The sequence below is a fragment of the Ovis canadensis genome, chromosome 8 (assembly GCF_042477335.2).
Source record: "Ovis canadensis isolate MfBH-ARS-UI-01 breed Bighorn chromosome 8, ARS-UI_OviCan_v2, whole genome shotgun sequence".
Taxonomy (NCBI): domain Eukaryota; kingdom Metazoa; phylum Chordata; class Mammalia; order Artiodactyla; family Bovidae; genus Ovis; species Ovis canadensis.
The window spans coordinates 80,068,134-80,084,630 of record NC_091252.1 but is presented as its reverse complement, the minus strand read 5'-3'; the positions used below and the strand labels follow the sequence as shown (position 1 = coordinate 80,084,630).

Here is a 16,497-nt window from a genome sequence, read left to right as displayed (position 1 = left end):
TCGAACCCAGGTCTCCTGCAATGTAGGCAGAGGCTTTACCATCTGAGATACCAGGGAAGCCCATACATATATATATATAATCTTTATGCGTTTAACAGTTGATGAACATGTAGGCTGTTTCCTATATCATGGTTATTGTAAAAAATGCTCCTATGAACAATGGAGTGCATATATCTTTCTGAAGTGGTGTTTTCACTTTCTTTGGCTCTATAGCTAAAGTGACTGTAATCAAAATAGTATGGCACTGTCACAAGAACAGAAACATATATCAGTGGAACAGAATAGCCAGAAATAAGCCCATGCACAGAAGATCAATTAATCTACAACAAAAGAGGCAAGACTATACAGTGGGGAAAAGACAGTCTCTTCAATAAGTAGTGTTGGGAAAATTGGACACTACCCAGGAAAAATGAAACTAGACCAGTTTCTCACACTGTATCTAAAAATAAACTCAAAATGGATGAAAGATTTACAGGTAAGACCTGAAACCATCAAACTTCTAGAAGAAAACATCTGTGCAGTATATTCTTTGTTGGTCTTAGCAATGTATTTTTCAGGTGATTTGTCGCTTTAGGCAAAGGCAACAAAAGCAAAATTGAATGACTGGGATCTCATCAAACTAAAAAGTTTTTGCACAGAGAAGGAATCCATCAACAAAATGGAAGAAGATATTTGCTACTATGTCCCATAAAGGGTTAATATCCAAAATAGATAAAGAACTCATATAACTCAGTATAAAAACAGTCCAATTTTTAAATGGGCAGAGAAGCTGAATAGGCATTTTTTTCCAAAGAAGACATACAGATGTCCAACAGGCACATGAAATTTATTCCACATCACTAATCATCAGGAAAATGCAACTGAAAATCACAATGAGATATCACTTCACACCTGTCAGAATGGCCATAGTCAAAAACAAATAAATAAAAAGTGCTGCTGAGGACATGGAGAAGAAGGAATCCTTATCCACTGTTGGTGGGAATGTATATAGGTATAGCCACTATGGGAACAGTATATCAATACTTCAAAAAATTAAAAATAGAACTGCCATAGGATCCAGCAATTCCACTCTTGTATTTATCTGACAAGGTCTCTTAGCAGCTCTCCTTGTCTTTAGAACTTTGCTTACCTAATAATGCATCCTCCATAGTTGTGTGGGAGGGAACTTTCCAAAGCTTATTTTTCAAATTTTATAAGCAGTGGAATGGAGCACACTGCACACAGGTGTTCCAAGATTCTGTCTTACCTCTCCACCCTTTTCTCTAGTCACAATCTTTCCTCTCTACATCTTCAGCAAACTCTATTCTCACTCCAGATTGAACTTCTTAACTGTTCAGTGAAAACACAGTGCTATTTCCAGCCTCCTATTTAGATGTCTTTCTCTAGTCTTCAACCAGTCCATCTGGGGAGAGCTATACATCTTTCAAGGCTCAGCTTAACCATCACCTCTTTTTTGAAGCCTTTGATAATCATCTGCAACGAAAGTAACCACCTCCTCCTTTGGAACCCCTTTATCCTGAATAGAACTGTGAAACCTCTATGAGTAGGGGCCATAACTTAATTATGATTTGCAATGCCTCAAACTTAGAAGTAAGTTCTCATTAAATGCTTGAATCTCCAGAGATAGGTAATGAGGTTGAAAAATATTTTAATTCATTATCACATTAATAACACATTTTACTGGAATGTATGATTTGTCTTGATGCAGAAGTCCACTGACAAAAGCTTATTCTCCCATCTTCTAAAAATAACATCATTGATTAGATAATATTCCAACAATAATTTATGAATTCTTCCTTTCCCGGTTAGAAAAAAAAAAACATGTGACTTGACAGGCTTCGTCAATAAAGGCCGTGAAGAGTCAAAAGAAGGTTTTTTGTCTTCAATAAATTCTCCTTTCTGAAGAACTCATCCTCCAAACTCTCAAAATTTCAGCACCACATGCACAGTCTTCACCAGGGCCATCCCTGTGGCTTTCAGCTTGTTAGGCTTGTTGGTTTTTCTAGAACCTCAGTGAACATTTTTCACTGTGTTTAACACTTTAAATATTTTTATTTATTTATATTTATGGAGAACAGAAAAGGGAAAACCAATGGGATCTGGCTAGTTGAAAATTCAATTTTTAGCAAGCACAAGTATATTCTCTCAGTGTATAACACTCCCTAATTTTCCTCTCTTCCTGGAAAAGAGCAGAAGGTGGATAAAGTCCAACAGGATCTTTACACAGAGGCTTCCACAATCATGCTACATTACCTCCTTCATTAAGTGTAAAAAGAAATACAAATCTCCCTTCATGAGTCTTGAAGAATAAAAACCCTTTCGGGATTTTTCTTCCTCAGAAAGAAAATTTTAATTAAAAAACATCTCATTCGTGATAAACAGCCACTGAAAGATTTCTGCCCTATATGAAGTAGTCTATGAAATGTAGAAACCAGTTGAAGCAGATTCCCTGAGCCCCTTTATGTAAGAAAAAATAAAACCACATGCTACGAAACTTAATATAGATTAAGGAACAATCAGATTACCACATCCAATCTTCACAGTAGTCATGTGGGCTAAATATTTATATTTTCACATTTAAATGAGAAAACCAAGGCTCAGAGAGACTAAGTGACTTGCCCAAGATCAGTAAGTAAATAGTAAAGTCAAATTCAAGATTATCTGGCTGAAGGTTCTACGTTTTTTAAGACATCATACTGTTTCTGAACTTTAAAATTTAAGAAACCAACCCAGGTGCAAGATCCAGGTCTTTATACCAACATTCATCTTTTGTACCTTTGCTCAATAACATATTCTCAGTCACTTCCCACTAAACTCATATCTAGTTAGGTATTATCCACCATTCAGTAAACGTAATTCTAAAATGTTATTAACTCCCAATAATATTAATAGTTGTCACAAAGGTCATTTTTCAAGGTCCCTTCTTAGTCAACATTCTGGTTGTCAAATTCATCCTTATTTAATTTAGAAAGTGAAAGTTACTCAGTCTTGTTGGACTCTTTGCGACCCCATGGACTATACAGTCCAAGGAATTCTCCAGGCCAGAACACTGGAGGGGGTAGCGTTTCCCTTCTCCAGGGGATCTTCCCAACCCAGGGATCGAACCCAGATTTCCCCTTTCTCCAAAAGGAGATATGTCATCAGTTTTCCATTTTAGTATCAAGTGACATGTAATTTCTAAAACTTCACCTTCAAACTGGACATACAAATAGCACAATGAAGCAAAACACATTCATTGCCAAAAGTCAAAAAGATCTAGATTCAAATCCTGGTATGAAACTAGTTAGCTCAAAAACTTGTCAAGTACTTTATATTCAGTAAGCCTCAGATACCTCATGTAAGAAAGGATTTTACTATGCACTTTACAATGATTTTTTTGAATACTAAATAAAGCAGTATTTGTAAAGATTCTAACACACTACTTGGTCAAGGTAAACTGTCAACAATTAGCAGGTACTGGTAACAATGTCAGCATTATTAAGTTTAAAATGTGATATGCAAATTTGCAAATAGGAACAGCTGACAATGGCACTGGACACTGGTAAGGCCTCTTGTTCTCTTCCTGATATGCAAAATCATGAAAATCCTGCCCCCTGTTATTTTTGCCACTGACGTCACTGACCGGATGCTGGCAGATTTCGCTTTTAAGTCATTCCATCTTTGGTTCATATCATCCAGTCGATGCTGAAGCATAGTTGCCTCTTCGGAATTTCCCAAAGCTTTTACCATCTTCTGCCTGTTTCCATCAATGCTTTTAAATATGTCATTGTGGGCATCAATTTCCGCCTGGATGTCCTGAACAGAAAAAGGCAATGAGGTAATACAAATATTAGATATTAGTGTCTACACTACTTGGGACTGCTGTATAGAGCTGTATTCTTTTATACTCCACAGATGAGCTTTTTAAAAGTAAAATAGCTAATTTTACCTTATATGATAACAAATTGACATGTTTTCACAATTTCTACACTGAAAATAATAGTCTTTAAGTCTTTAAGGCACGGATTACCCCATTCTTAAAAATACAACGTATTAAAATCTACATTTCAAGTACCAAGTAGTTAGATGTTCAAATTCAATGAGAAACTTTTGAAATGCTGTACAATTGTGATGGCCAAATCACTCAACTTTGGCTAATACCCAAACAAATTTCTTCTCCCCTTTTTACACAGACAAAATTTCCCTCAAAATATGAAGTTTTACAGAGGTCACTATGATATTACATAATTTAAAAGTTTTTGTTACATTTAGACAAACTTACTAATAGTTCATCCTTCCAATCCAATAAAATTCATTTCTAAATTTAAAAAAGCATTTCACAAAAATGTTCTGAAGGACCTAAGTTACTCCATTTTGTTAACAGAAAAACTCCATTTTGTAAGGTTCCAGGAAAAGAGCCTTTGAAAATCCAAGAGCTTTTGAGAATCCCCTGACCTCACCCCACCACCCTCGAGCCAATCGGACCCCAGACCAAAATCTCCTGACTTAACGTAGTCTACCTAGGTAATGGGAACCAATCAGAACCCGGGACCAGCCCAAGAAAATAAGAACCAATCAGAAACCAACACCTAACCCTTCCACAGAAGGTAACCAATTAGATGTCTTCCAACCCGGAAACTCCTGTTTTTTAAATTTCTCGTGCAAGAATACCCTATAATAGCAATGTAACCCAGAACTCGGGGCTCCCTATAGCCGCTGTGTCGGTATCAGGTGGGAGCCCCAGCTCGAGCTTGGTAATAAAACTCTCTTGCTTTTGCATCGGATATCGGCTCCCTGGTGGTCACTGGGAGATTTCACGACTTGGGCATAACAGTTTATCCTATTAAGAAATAAAAAACAATGACAAAATAGTATTTCTCCTATTCAAAAGGAAAATATTTGGTTCACTTTTATAAAGTAAATCTGAGTATAGTTTAAGTAAAATAAGAATTATTTTATGGCCGAGAGGAGCTACCCTGGATCCGAGGTCAGGGGCGGCAGCCAAGAGTGCCAGGCTGCAACAGTTCAGGAGCAGCCAAGAGGAGCTATGCCACGCCCAAGGCCAGGGGCGGCGGCCGGGAGGAGCAACCCCACATCCAAGGAGCAGGGGCTGCACAGGCACAGGTGGGCCTAGAGAAGCTATTCCACATTCAAGGTCAGGAGGAGCAGAGGTGAGGAGATACCCATTGTGCAAGGTAAGGAGCAGCGACTGCGCTTTGCTGGGGCAGCCGTGAAGAGATACCCCACATCCAAGGTAAGAGAAATCCAAGTAAGACAGTAGGTGTTGCAAGAGGGCATCAGAGGGCAGACACACTGAAACCATACTCACAGAAAACTAGTCAATCTAATCACACTAGGACCACAGCCTTGTCTAACTCAATGAAACTAAGCCATGCCGTATGGGGCCACCCAAGACAGGCGGGTCATGGTGGAGAGGTCTGACAGAATGTGGTCCACTGGAGAAGGGAATGGCAAACCACTTCAGTATTTTTGCCTTGAGAACCCCATGAACAGTATGAAAAGGCAAAATGATAGGATACTGAAAGAGGAACTCCCCAGGTCAGTAGGTGCCCAATATGCTACTGGAGATCAGTGGAGAAATAACTCCAGAAAGAATGAAGGGATGGAGCCAAAGCAAAAACAATACCCAGTTGTGGATGTGACTGGTGATAGAAGCAAGATCCGATGCTGTAAAGAGCAATACTGCATAGGAACCTGGAATGTCAGGTCCATGAATCAAGGCAAATTGGAAGTGGTCAAACAAGAGATGGCAAGAGTGAACATCGACGTTCTAGGAATCAGCGAACTAAAATGGACTGCAATGGGTGAATTTAACACAGATGACCATTATATCTACTACTGCAGACAGGAATCCCTGAGAAGAAATGGAGTAGCCATCATGGTCAACAAAAGAGTCCGAAATGCAGTACTTGGATGCAATCACAAAAACAATAGAATGATCTCTGTTTGTTTCCAAGGCAAACCATTCAATATCACAGTAATCCAAGTCTAGGCCCCAACCAGTAATGCTGAAGAAGCTGAAGTGGAATGGTTCTATGAAGACCTACAAGACCTTTTAGAATTAACACCCAAAAAAGATGTCCTTTTCATTATAGGGGACTGGAATGCAAAAGTAAGAAGTCAAGAAACACCTGGAGTAACAGGCAAATTTGGCCTTGGAATATGAAATGAAGAGTTTTGCCAAGAAAACGCACTGGTCATAGCAAACACCCTCTTCCAACAACACAAGAGAAACTCCACACATGGACATCACCAGACGGTCAACACCAAAATCAGATTGATTATATTCTTTGCAGCCAAAGATGGAGAAGCTCTATACAGTCGACAAAAACAAGACCAGGAGCTGACTGTGGCTCAGATCATGAACTCCTTATTGCCAAATTCAGACTTAAATGGAAGGAAGTAGGGGAAACTACTAGACCATTCAGGTATGACCTAAATCAAATCCCTTATGATTATACAGTGGAAGTGAGAAATAGATTTAAGGGCCTAGATCTGATAGACAGAGTGCCTGATGAACTGTGGAATGAGGTTCATGACCTTGTACAGGAGACAGGGATCAAGACTATCTGCATGGAAAAGAAATGCAAAAAAGCATAATGGCTCTCTGGGGAGGCCTTACAAATAGCTGTGAAAAGAAGAGAAGTGAAAAGCAAAGGAGGAAAGGAAAGCTATAAGCATCTAAATGCAGAGTTCCAAAGAATAGAAAGAAGAGATAAGAAAGCCTTCCTCAGTGATCAATGCAAAGAAATAGAGGAAAACAACAGAATGGGAAAGGCTAGAGATCTCTTCAAGAAAATTAGAGACAAGGGAACATTTCACACAAAGATGGGCTCGATAAAGGACAGAAAAGGTAGGGCTCTAACAGAAGCAGAAGATATTAAGAAGAGGTGGCAAGAACACACAGAAGAACTGTACAAAAAAGATCCTCAAGACCAAGATAATCACGATGGTGTGATCACTCACCTAGAGCCAGACATCCTGGAATGTGAAGTCAAGTGGGCCTTAGAAAGCATCACTATGAACAAAGCTAGTGGAGGTGATGGAATTCCAGTTGAGCTATTTCAAATACTGAAGGATGATGCTGTGAAAATGCTGCACTCAATATGTCAGCAAATTGGAATACTCAGCAGTGGCCACAAGACTGGAAAAGGTCAGTTTTCATTCCAATCCCAAAGAAAGACAATGCCAAAGAATGCTCAAACTACTGCACAATTGCACTCATCTCACACTCTAGTATAGTAATGTTCAAAATTCTCCAAGCCAGGCTTCAGTAATACTTGAACCGTAACTTCCTGATGTTCAAGCTGGTTTTAGAAAAGGCAGAGGAACCAGAGATCAAATTGCCAACATCCGCTGGATCATCAAAAAAAGCAGGAGAGTTCCAGAAAAACATCTATTTCTGCTTTATTGCCTATGCCAAAGTCTTTGACTGTGTAGATCACAATAAACTGTGGAAAATTCTGAAAGAGATGGGAACATCAGACCACCTGACCTGCCTCTTGGGAAACCTATATGCAGGTCAGGAAGCAACAGTTAGAACTGGACATGGAACAACAGATTGGTTCCAAATAGGAAAAGGAGTATGTCAAGGCTGTATATTGTCACCCTGCTTATTTAACTTATATGCAGAGTACATCATGAGAAACGCTGGGCTGGAAGAAGCACAAGCTGGAATCAAGATTGCCGGGAGAAATATCAATCACCTCAGATATGCAGATGACACCACCCTTATGGCAGAAAGTGAAGAGGAACTAAAAAGCCTCTTGATGAAAGTGAAAGAGGAGAGTGAAAAAGTTGGCTTAAAGCTCAACATTCAGAAAACGAAGATCATGGCATCCGGTCCCATCACTTCATGGGAAATAGATGGGGAAGCAGTGGAAACAGTGTCAGACTTTATTTTTGGAGGCTCCAAAATCACTGCAGATGGTGATTACAGCCATGGAATTAAAAGACGCTTACTCCTTGGAAGGAGGGTTATGACCAACCTAAATAGTATATTCAAAAGCAGAGACATTACTTTGCCAACAAAGGTCCGTCTAGTCAAGGCTATGGTTTTTCTGTGGTCATGTATGGATGTGAGAGTTGGACTGTGAAGAAAGCTGAGCACCAAAAAATTGTTGCTTTTGAACTGTGGTGTTGGAGAAGACTCTTGAGAGTCCCTTGGACTTCAAGGAGATCCAACCAGTCCATTCTAAAGGAGATCAACCCTGGGATTTCTTTGGAGGGAATGATGCTAAAGCTGAAACTCCAGTACTTTGGCCACCTCATGTGAAGATTTGACTCATTGGAAAAGACTCTGATGCTGGGAGGGATTACGGGTAGGAGGAGAAGGGGACGACAGAGGATGAGATGGCTGGATGGCATCACTGACTCGATGGACCTGAGTCTGAGTGAACTCCAGCAGTTGGTGATGGACAGAGAGGCCTGGCATGCTGCGATTCATGAGGTTGCAAAGAGTCAGATACGACTGAGCGACTGAACTGAATAATAAAAATTGGTTCAGACTTTGAGAAAGCATTTTGGCAATTTGTATCAAAAGCCTTAAAGCTGTTCAAATTACCTATCCCAGGAAGATTTATGTATAAACACATTAATCACATTGATTGTTTTTTTAAAGTAAAAAGTAAAAGCCATCATAATACATTAATGCTGACATACTATTGTGTTTTAAAATGGAGGATTTTTAAATGGAGGATATTGTGATGTCAATTTAATTTTTAAGGTAGGTGTTTAAATTAGCATATGTATTCATAAATCATTGAACATACATACTCTAGAAAATTGTCAGAAATAAATCAGAATAGTGTAATCTCTGTATAAGAGGATTAAAGGTGATTTTAGTTTTCTTCTTTACATTTCTCTGAGTTTCCAAGTTTCTATAAAAAACAGGATTTCTTTCTGTAATTAAATAAATATAACAAATTTAAGCTTTAAAATACATCCAGTCTCATGAATTTTTTAGTATTCCCCGTTACAAAGTTGTCAACACAATTTTTTGTATTAATTTGGCAATTACCTTTCCTTCGTGAAATGAATGGGACATGTGGCTAACTCTAGTGTGATCGTCATTACCATGCAACAACCAAGCATGAACTTACAAATGGAAAAGCAGACACCAGAAGGGCCCTGAATTTGTGGGGTAAGTCTCCAAGGCATTAATTAGTAATGAGTATTAAGGCAACGTACTGCAAAAATAAAAATTATATTTCTGGTAATGAATGAGAATTAATAAAAGGAGAGCAAACTCTTAAACACCATAGTTTTGTTATATTTCTCATCTTCAATTTCCCTAATAAACCTCATTCTAAAGTTTTTCCAATTCTAAATGAGCATGGTAAAAAATTAACAGATTTTTTTCCAATACTCAGAAAGCTGTTACTAGTTTAGAACTCACTCCTGATAAGCAATTCAGGTATTCCATTATGAATCAAGGCTTAGAGGGCTTCCCTTCTGTCCAGGGGTTAGGACTCAGCAGTTTCACTAAAGAAAGCCTAGGGTCAATCCCTGCTCAGGGAACTAAGATCCCATAAAGCATGAGGCACAGCCAAAAAAAACAAGAGGGGGAAACATTCCCTCCAACCCCCCAAAAAAGAACCAGAGCTTAGTGGCCAGCATCAAAGTAATTGTTTTTCAAGCATCTACAGACCTCAGACACATGGAAAAGCCTTTTGTGCCTCATTACTCCAATCAGCATGGTAAAAAGATAACAATTACATAAGGTTAAGGGATAGAACTGTTGTATTAAAACTTCTGAGAAGATCTGAGATATCTAGCATTAATGGAGTCATATTTGAGAGGTGGAAGAGGTGAACACAAAGTCTGATGGATAGCTTCTGCAAAATTCATGCTCCAAATTTGCAAACCCATTGGTCTTTGGATTATCTAACGACAAAGCCAAACCAGGTCTCCCTGCAAAGTGTAATCTGAGTACACCCAGAATTAGCAGTAACCACTAAACAAAAACTCTAGGACTATTGACTCTTCTCCACTTTACTAGCACCTCCATCCCAGACAGTACAGAGCAGACACTAATGGGGAATCAGTGGGACACAGCCAGATACTGATTCAAGGTTCAGGTTGAGCAACATTATGCATGCAAATGGCAATCTGGATATAATCTTAGCTTGGGATGTTTCAAATAGAAATTCTCAGTACAAAAGAGAAAGAAAAGTAAAGTTTTGCTGGAAGAATCTTTCATGACATCTCCTGAACAACACAGTCCTATCATTTAGAAGAGAACTGTTCTGTTTTTGTGTACTTAAGTGCATTTGAAGACATCCAAGGAGATACGTTGAAAGCCAAGTTCTAAAACTTAGGCTGTTAATATGTATTATAGCCATTTTTCTCAAGAAGCTCAGTGACAGAGTAAATAAGCTCTGCATTGCCAAGGAGAAACTGGCCTCAAATTTCCTGTGCAGGTTCCTAAATATCATTATCAGTGGACCACACCAAAAATCACAAGGCAATTTCAAAACACAGCTTCCTGAAGCAGCCTATTTGCTTCTTTTCATATTGAAGAGACATAGAAAGGCATTGACATAAGATTCATAAACAATTGTGTAAGTTTCACAGGAGCATTCCACAACATGAGGAAATTTGGATACCAACAGCACAAAGCAAATTTGGCTCTTCACATCAGATCAAGTGATGGGTTTTCCAATCTGGCCACAATTACAAATGGAGTAAAACAGAACTACGTCACTGGCCCAGTCAATGATTATAAGTATTTCTATAAAGTTGTGATTAACTGCACCAGCAGTGATCATACACTCATGTTGGAATATAAGTTTCAATATGCAGAAAACCCTTCCACACATGCGCCTCATCAAAAGTGAAGAAGAAAATCAACAACCAGAAAATGATCAAAGAAGAAGAAACCAACATACATTATTTTTTTAATTTAATAGTTGGTGGTATATTTATTTGGTCAAATGCATTAAGACAATCATCTTAATATTCCTTCTGTATCCTACACAGTTTCTGTCACACACAAAAACAGATGTAGATAGATAGATATAGATATAGACTGTTGTAAAATGCATAAATTAATGTTTGTATAAGTTCATCTGATTGACTAGCATATTAATGACTGTAATGCCAAGAAAAATCAGACAAATAATTAGAAGGAAATGTGGCAATCATTTTGCTTAATCTCTTCATTTTAAAAATGTAACATGGAGAATCTAAAATTACTTACAAGCTTGCATTGCAAAGCCTTGCCTCAACTTCTCACTGGAAATTTAGAATTACATGTGGCTAATGAATCATGCTCCTTCATAGATCCCTGTGTAATGATGCACAGGTTCTTAAAATCAAGATGCCAGCATGGGAGGCTGTCAGATCACGACCTTGATGTAACATCAAATGCTAAAATAAGTTAAAGTTCTATGAAAGAGGTTGAGTCTCACTGCATAGCCGGCCGGCTTGCCCCACTAATGCTCACCTCTGTCACCTGAAAGCCTCTGACCATTAAAGAGACATTAAAGCATGAAATGCTTATTGATAATTAGTTATGTGAATGTAATCCCTCTAGAAGCACAAAGCAATGCTCCTCCAAGCATTTAACATAAGCCAGTCATGTGCACAGAGGGACCTTAGCAACATATTCAAGCAGTTAAACTAAGATTTTAAAAACAGAATACTTCAGGAATGCAACACCCCTTCAAATAACGTAAGCATCATGCAGAGGTTACAGAAAGCAAACGGTTAGAATAAAGAGATTACATATTACTGTGTAAGTAAATGGCACAGTACTAAGTAATGGCACTTTACGACTAAGCACAGTAGTAGAGAATCATCCTGCCAATGGAAGAAATGCAGGTTCGATCTCTGGGTTGGGACAATCCCCTGGAGAAGGGAATGGCAATCCACTCCAGTATTCTTGCCTGCAAAATTCCATGGGCAGAGGAGCCTGGTGGGCTACAATCCATGGGATCACAAAGAGTTAGACACAACTAAGTGACTGAACATACACACACACACACACACACACTCTAAGTAAAATACCATCAAAAGCCTAAGATGCACACTTACAGAAAAACTTTGCAGAAAACAGTTACAAGAATTCACAGAGGTTCACTGGATGAGCAATTACTCTTTTTATACATAACACCCATTACCCAGGTCAAAATAAACTACGCAAATAAAGAAAAAGCATTTATTTATTTTCTTACTCAATAGTTAATATTTTAATACCAGCTTTACCTTAACTGAACATTTCTCTAATGATATAACCCCTAGAGATATAATATGCAAACACTTTATACTGTAAATCACATACATTTTATTTCTTTATAAGGATCAAATAGTGGCTATAATTATGTAAGAAAAAAATGTTTCCTTAGACTACAGTAAACAGAACTGTTTTAGCTCTCTGATAAGAAAACGAAATTCATAACAGTACTACTAGGAAGTCTTCAAAAACTTCAAAAAAAAGTTGGTGTTAGGATAGATTCATCCCCTTTGTTGACATAATTTTGGTTTATTCTTGCATGGCATATTTACCTAACCCTACATGGCCATTGCAATGTTTTCTCTGAAGGAGTTCTGACCCCTTTCCTGAAGGCAAAGGAGTGAGGTTAGCAAAAACTTCCCAACTATATCCCAAGGCTCAGGCTAAATCAACAAAGTTAAGCATTAGGGAAAAAGAAATCTACTGTTCTTTCCAAAGTAAGACCAGAAATCAGAGACCATTTAGGATAGATTGTTGAGAGCCCAGTAAGATCACTACCAAAATTTCAGGTTTTGAAAATGAGGGATCATGAGTATCTTTAAAATTAGGCAGGTGCTACCTAAAAAATACACAACCAAACAATATCTGCAAAGGTCATTATGTGCTATGTAAATATGCTTTGAGACAGTTTGTGAGACTTCTGGAATGGTGAGCAATTGCAGTTAGTCAATTAATTATTACAATTAATTTGTTGATGTCAACAAAGCATTCAATTAATTATTTATAAATTATATTTTCTTTCAATAGCTAATCCCATAAGTTTCAACCATTCTACTGATAATTATGGAAGCACATTTTGACACACACACAAAAATGGTATCCCCTGGTATATAGGAGCATTTAAAAAGTAAGAAATCAATGCCAGTAATGTTCTTTTCCCATTATCTGTGATTATAAATACATGTTAGACAATTGAGTAGGAAAAAAGTTAAATTACCAACTGGAACAAAGTTAAATTAACTGCACTTGCAAGACAATTTGAAGAAGCCAACTTGAAATGACAGAAAATCAATAAACAAACTGCATTTTAAATTTCAACAGAGCAAACACCGCTATTAAGGAAGATATCTTTCACAAGGAAAAAAAGGTGTTCAAAATCCTTGACTCTATACCAACTGTTACTAAAACATACTAACATCCTAGTGAGTTAAAACATAGTGGCTTTCCTTCTGAGGCGCACTTTATATAAGCAGGCTTGATCTGCACAGAACATGAGTTTAAGAACAGTTATTAACCAATGTTTTCATGTAATTTAACTATTGTCCTACCATAATTCCCAAAATAGGACTGTATAAATAAAATCAAACAAGTTTGAAAACTCAAAGGTTTCTGAATTTTAAATATTTTAAACTACAGTCCTGGGCACCCAACTTTTCAACTCCTAATCTGTGAAAAGCAGTTCTATTGCCCAGAAAAGTCTCCATTTCTTCCCCAACACAACCCCCACCATATACATATCAGCACAAAACCTCAGTTCCTTCCTTAATTTTAAAGCCATCTTAAGTCCCAGCTTAAATGTCATTTCTCTGGAGGAAACTTCACTGCACTCAGATTTTGGCTACCTCTTACACTTACTTACAGCTTCCTCCTTTTGCTCAATTACAGACTCATATAATGTACACTTATTTAAGGTCTATTTTCTTCTACTAGGCTATAAGCTCAAAGAAGGGAGGTCTTCCCTGTTATCCACCCCATCTTTGAACTCAGCCCAGTATCTGGTATATAGTGTGCACTTCTCAAATATTTACTAAATATATATTAAAGAAAGAGTAGATCTTGAAATTGGATACTGTGTCTTTCTAGGATAATTTTTTTGTAATTAGACACTACAGATTGAGCAGCAAAGTATAGCTTGAAATTATATTTTTAAATATTGGTCATCCTAAAGGATATCAAAATCCTAAAGGAAATTTAGCATTGAGTGGTTTCTCTCTGTCTTGTCACTTTAAGAAACATGTTTCCCAAAGAATTCACCAAGAGGGTGGACTTACAGAAACACATACACACACACATACACACCCTTAAAGAACTACTATTATCATTCATCATCAAGTAGCAGAAATGCATAAATAAAAGGCAACAGTCACTCAAAACGTCACCAAGCTAAAACTGTCCATTATTCTATCCTCTGTGACTACTATATAAATAAATGGGACACACAGTACATAGTGTAGGTGGCTCAAGTATGACAATATTAACAGCCACTAAGTCCGTCACATACTTTCTTTATGAAGTAATTTCAAGGAAAAAATTTATTCATTAAACTCAAAGCAGCAATAAAACAACTCACAGGCTGGGCTTCAGAAATGTGCTTTAGTGGGTCAGCTTACTGTGTCAAGTCAACTGTGAGTGTGAACTCTTTGTTTACACCCTGATGCAAATGCTCTCACCTCATCACCTGGTTGAGTGGTTAGGACCTGCTTGCGGACTGGCACTTCTGGCCATAAGGTCATCCTCCCCTGATGAGAAGTTTCTGTTTCGATCTCCTCTTTAAGACTACTCTGGAGAACACATGGTTCCCTTCAGTTGGGGTTTCCTGATCCCTGGTGAGCTGTCACCATGAGGAAACACTATAGAACCCTTGCTGCCACCTGGGTCCCCAGGAACCCTGAGTACCAGGTACAATCTGCCCATCCTGCTTATGGTGGAAAACCACAATTCTGGCATCACACATTTTGGGACTAGCTAACCAAATTACAGACCCTAACCATATGCCAAACATCTATGTGTGAACAGATACACAATGTAAGTCACAAACCACTAGATTTCTCTAAACTTCAAAACCATAAACTAGATACCCTCTTTCAATTTACAAACTGCTGTCCTGAAGTTATGTTGAAGATCGGCTATCACCTGGAAATTTCAGTTATCTGACCAATCTGCAACTATTCAGAAAACCCATGACTATGGCAAACTTGGACTCCAGCTTTCTTAAAGCCTGAAAAGGCTTCAGGACACCAGCAAAATACCTTTTTGCTCCAAGAACCCGAGCATAAGCCTGAACTATTACAGCTAATAGTTGAAGCACAGGCTGCATGAAGCAAAAGCTGGACTCCAGATTGCAGGGAAAATACCAATAAACTCACATATGCAGATGACACCACCCTTATGGTAGAAAACAAAGAGGAACTAAAGAGTCTCTTATTGAAAGTGAAAGAGAAAAGTGAAAAAGTTGGCTTAAAATTCAGCATTCAAAAAACTAAGATCATGGCATCCAGTCCCATCACTTCATGGCAAATAGATGGGAAAACAACAGAAAACAGTGACAGACTATTTTTGGGGGCTCCAAAATCTCTGCAGATGGTGACTGCAGCCATGAAATTAAAAGATGCTTGCTCTTTTGAAGAAAAGCTATGACCAACCTAGACAGCATATTAAAAAGCAGAGACATTACTTTGCCAACAAAGGTCCTTCTAGTCAAAGTTATGGTTTTTCCAGTAGTCATATATGGATGTGAGAGTTGGACCATAAAGAAAGCTGAACGCTGAAGAATTGATGCTTTTTAACTGTGGAGTTGGAGCAGACTCTTGAGAGTCCCTTGAACTGCAAGGAGATCAAACCAGTCAGTCCTCAAGGAAATCAGTCCTGAATAGTCATTGGAAGGATTGATGCTAAAGCTGAAGCTCCAACACCTTGGCCAGTTGATGCGAAGAACTGATTCATTGGAAAAGACCCTAATCCTGGGAAAGATTGAAGGCAGGAAGAGAAGGGGAGGACAAAGGATAAGATGGTCGGATGGTCCAACACCAACTTGATGGATATGAGTTTGAGCAAGCTCTGGGAGTTGGCGATGGACAGGGAAGCCTGGAATGCTCAGTACATGGGGTCACAAAAAGTCAGACATGACTGAGTGACTGAACTGAACTGATCACAGTTACTGATGAGAAGAGAAAAGTGTTAAATCACCAAGGTTAGTATTCCCTCTAGAAGCAGATCACTAAGACTAAGGAAAAGATAAGACTGAGGAAACTAAGAATAAAGGGACTGTGGGAAGACTGTTATTCAGTTTCCAAAGGTATCATGTGCCTTTTGCTTTAGAGCAGTAAGCCTTAGCCTTTCCCTAGAAATGACATTTTTGCTTCCAGAGCTGGGGGGAATGTAGCTGTATTTGAGAGCTGTGACGTAGTGGTACCTTTCCATAATATAGTTTTCCTGGCAAGGGATCAATGTAGCATAGGCTAAATATATGAGACAGCTTTTGTGAAAATACACAAAGGATTTTTTTAAAAGAGACTTAAGCTGGAGAAAAATACACTCACGTA

General features: G+C 38.3%; 1 protein-coding gene across 13 annotated transcripts in view; it reads right to left on the bottom strand.

Moving 5' to 3' along the window:
- The window catches only part of UTRN (utrophin), a 555,792-nt gene that overhangs the window by 162,107 nt on the left and 377,188 nt on the right, over positions 1-16,497 (bottom strand). For all 13 annotated transcript variants that reach the window (XM_069598624.1, XM_069598629.1, XM_069598632.1 and 10 more), the window contains one exon: positions 3,623-3,795. In XM_069598624.1, the coding sequence (XP_069454725.1) occupies positions 3,623-3,795 (173 nt within the window). The remainder of the gene's footprint in view (positions 1-3,622; positions 3,796-16,497) is intronic.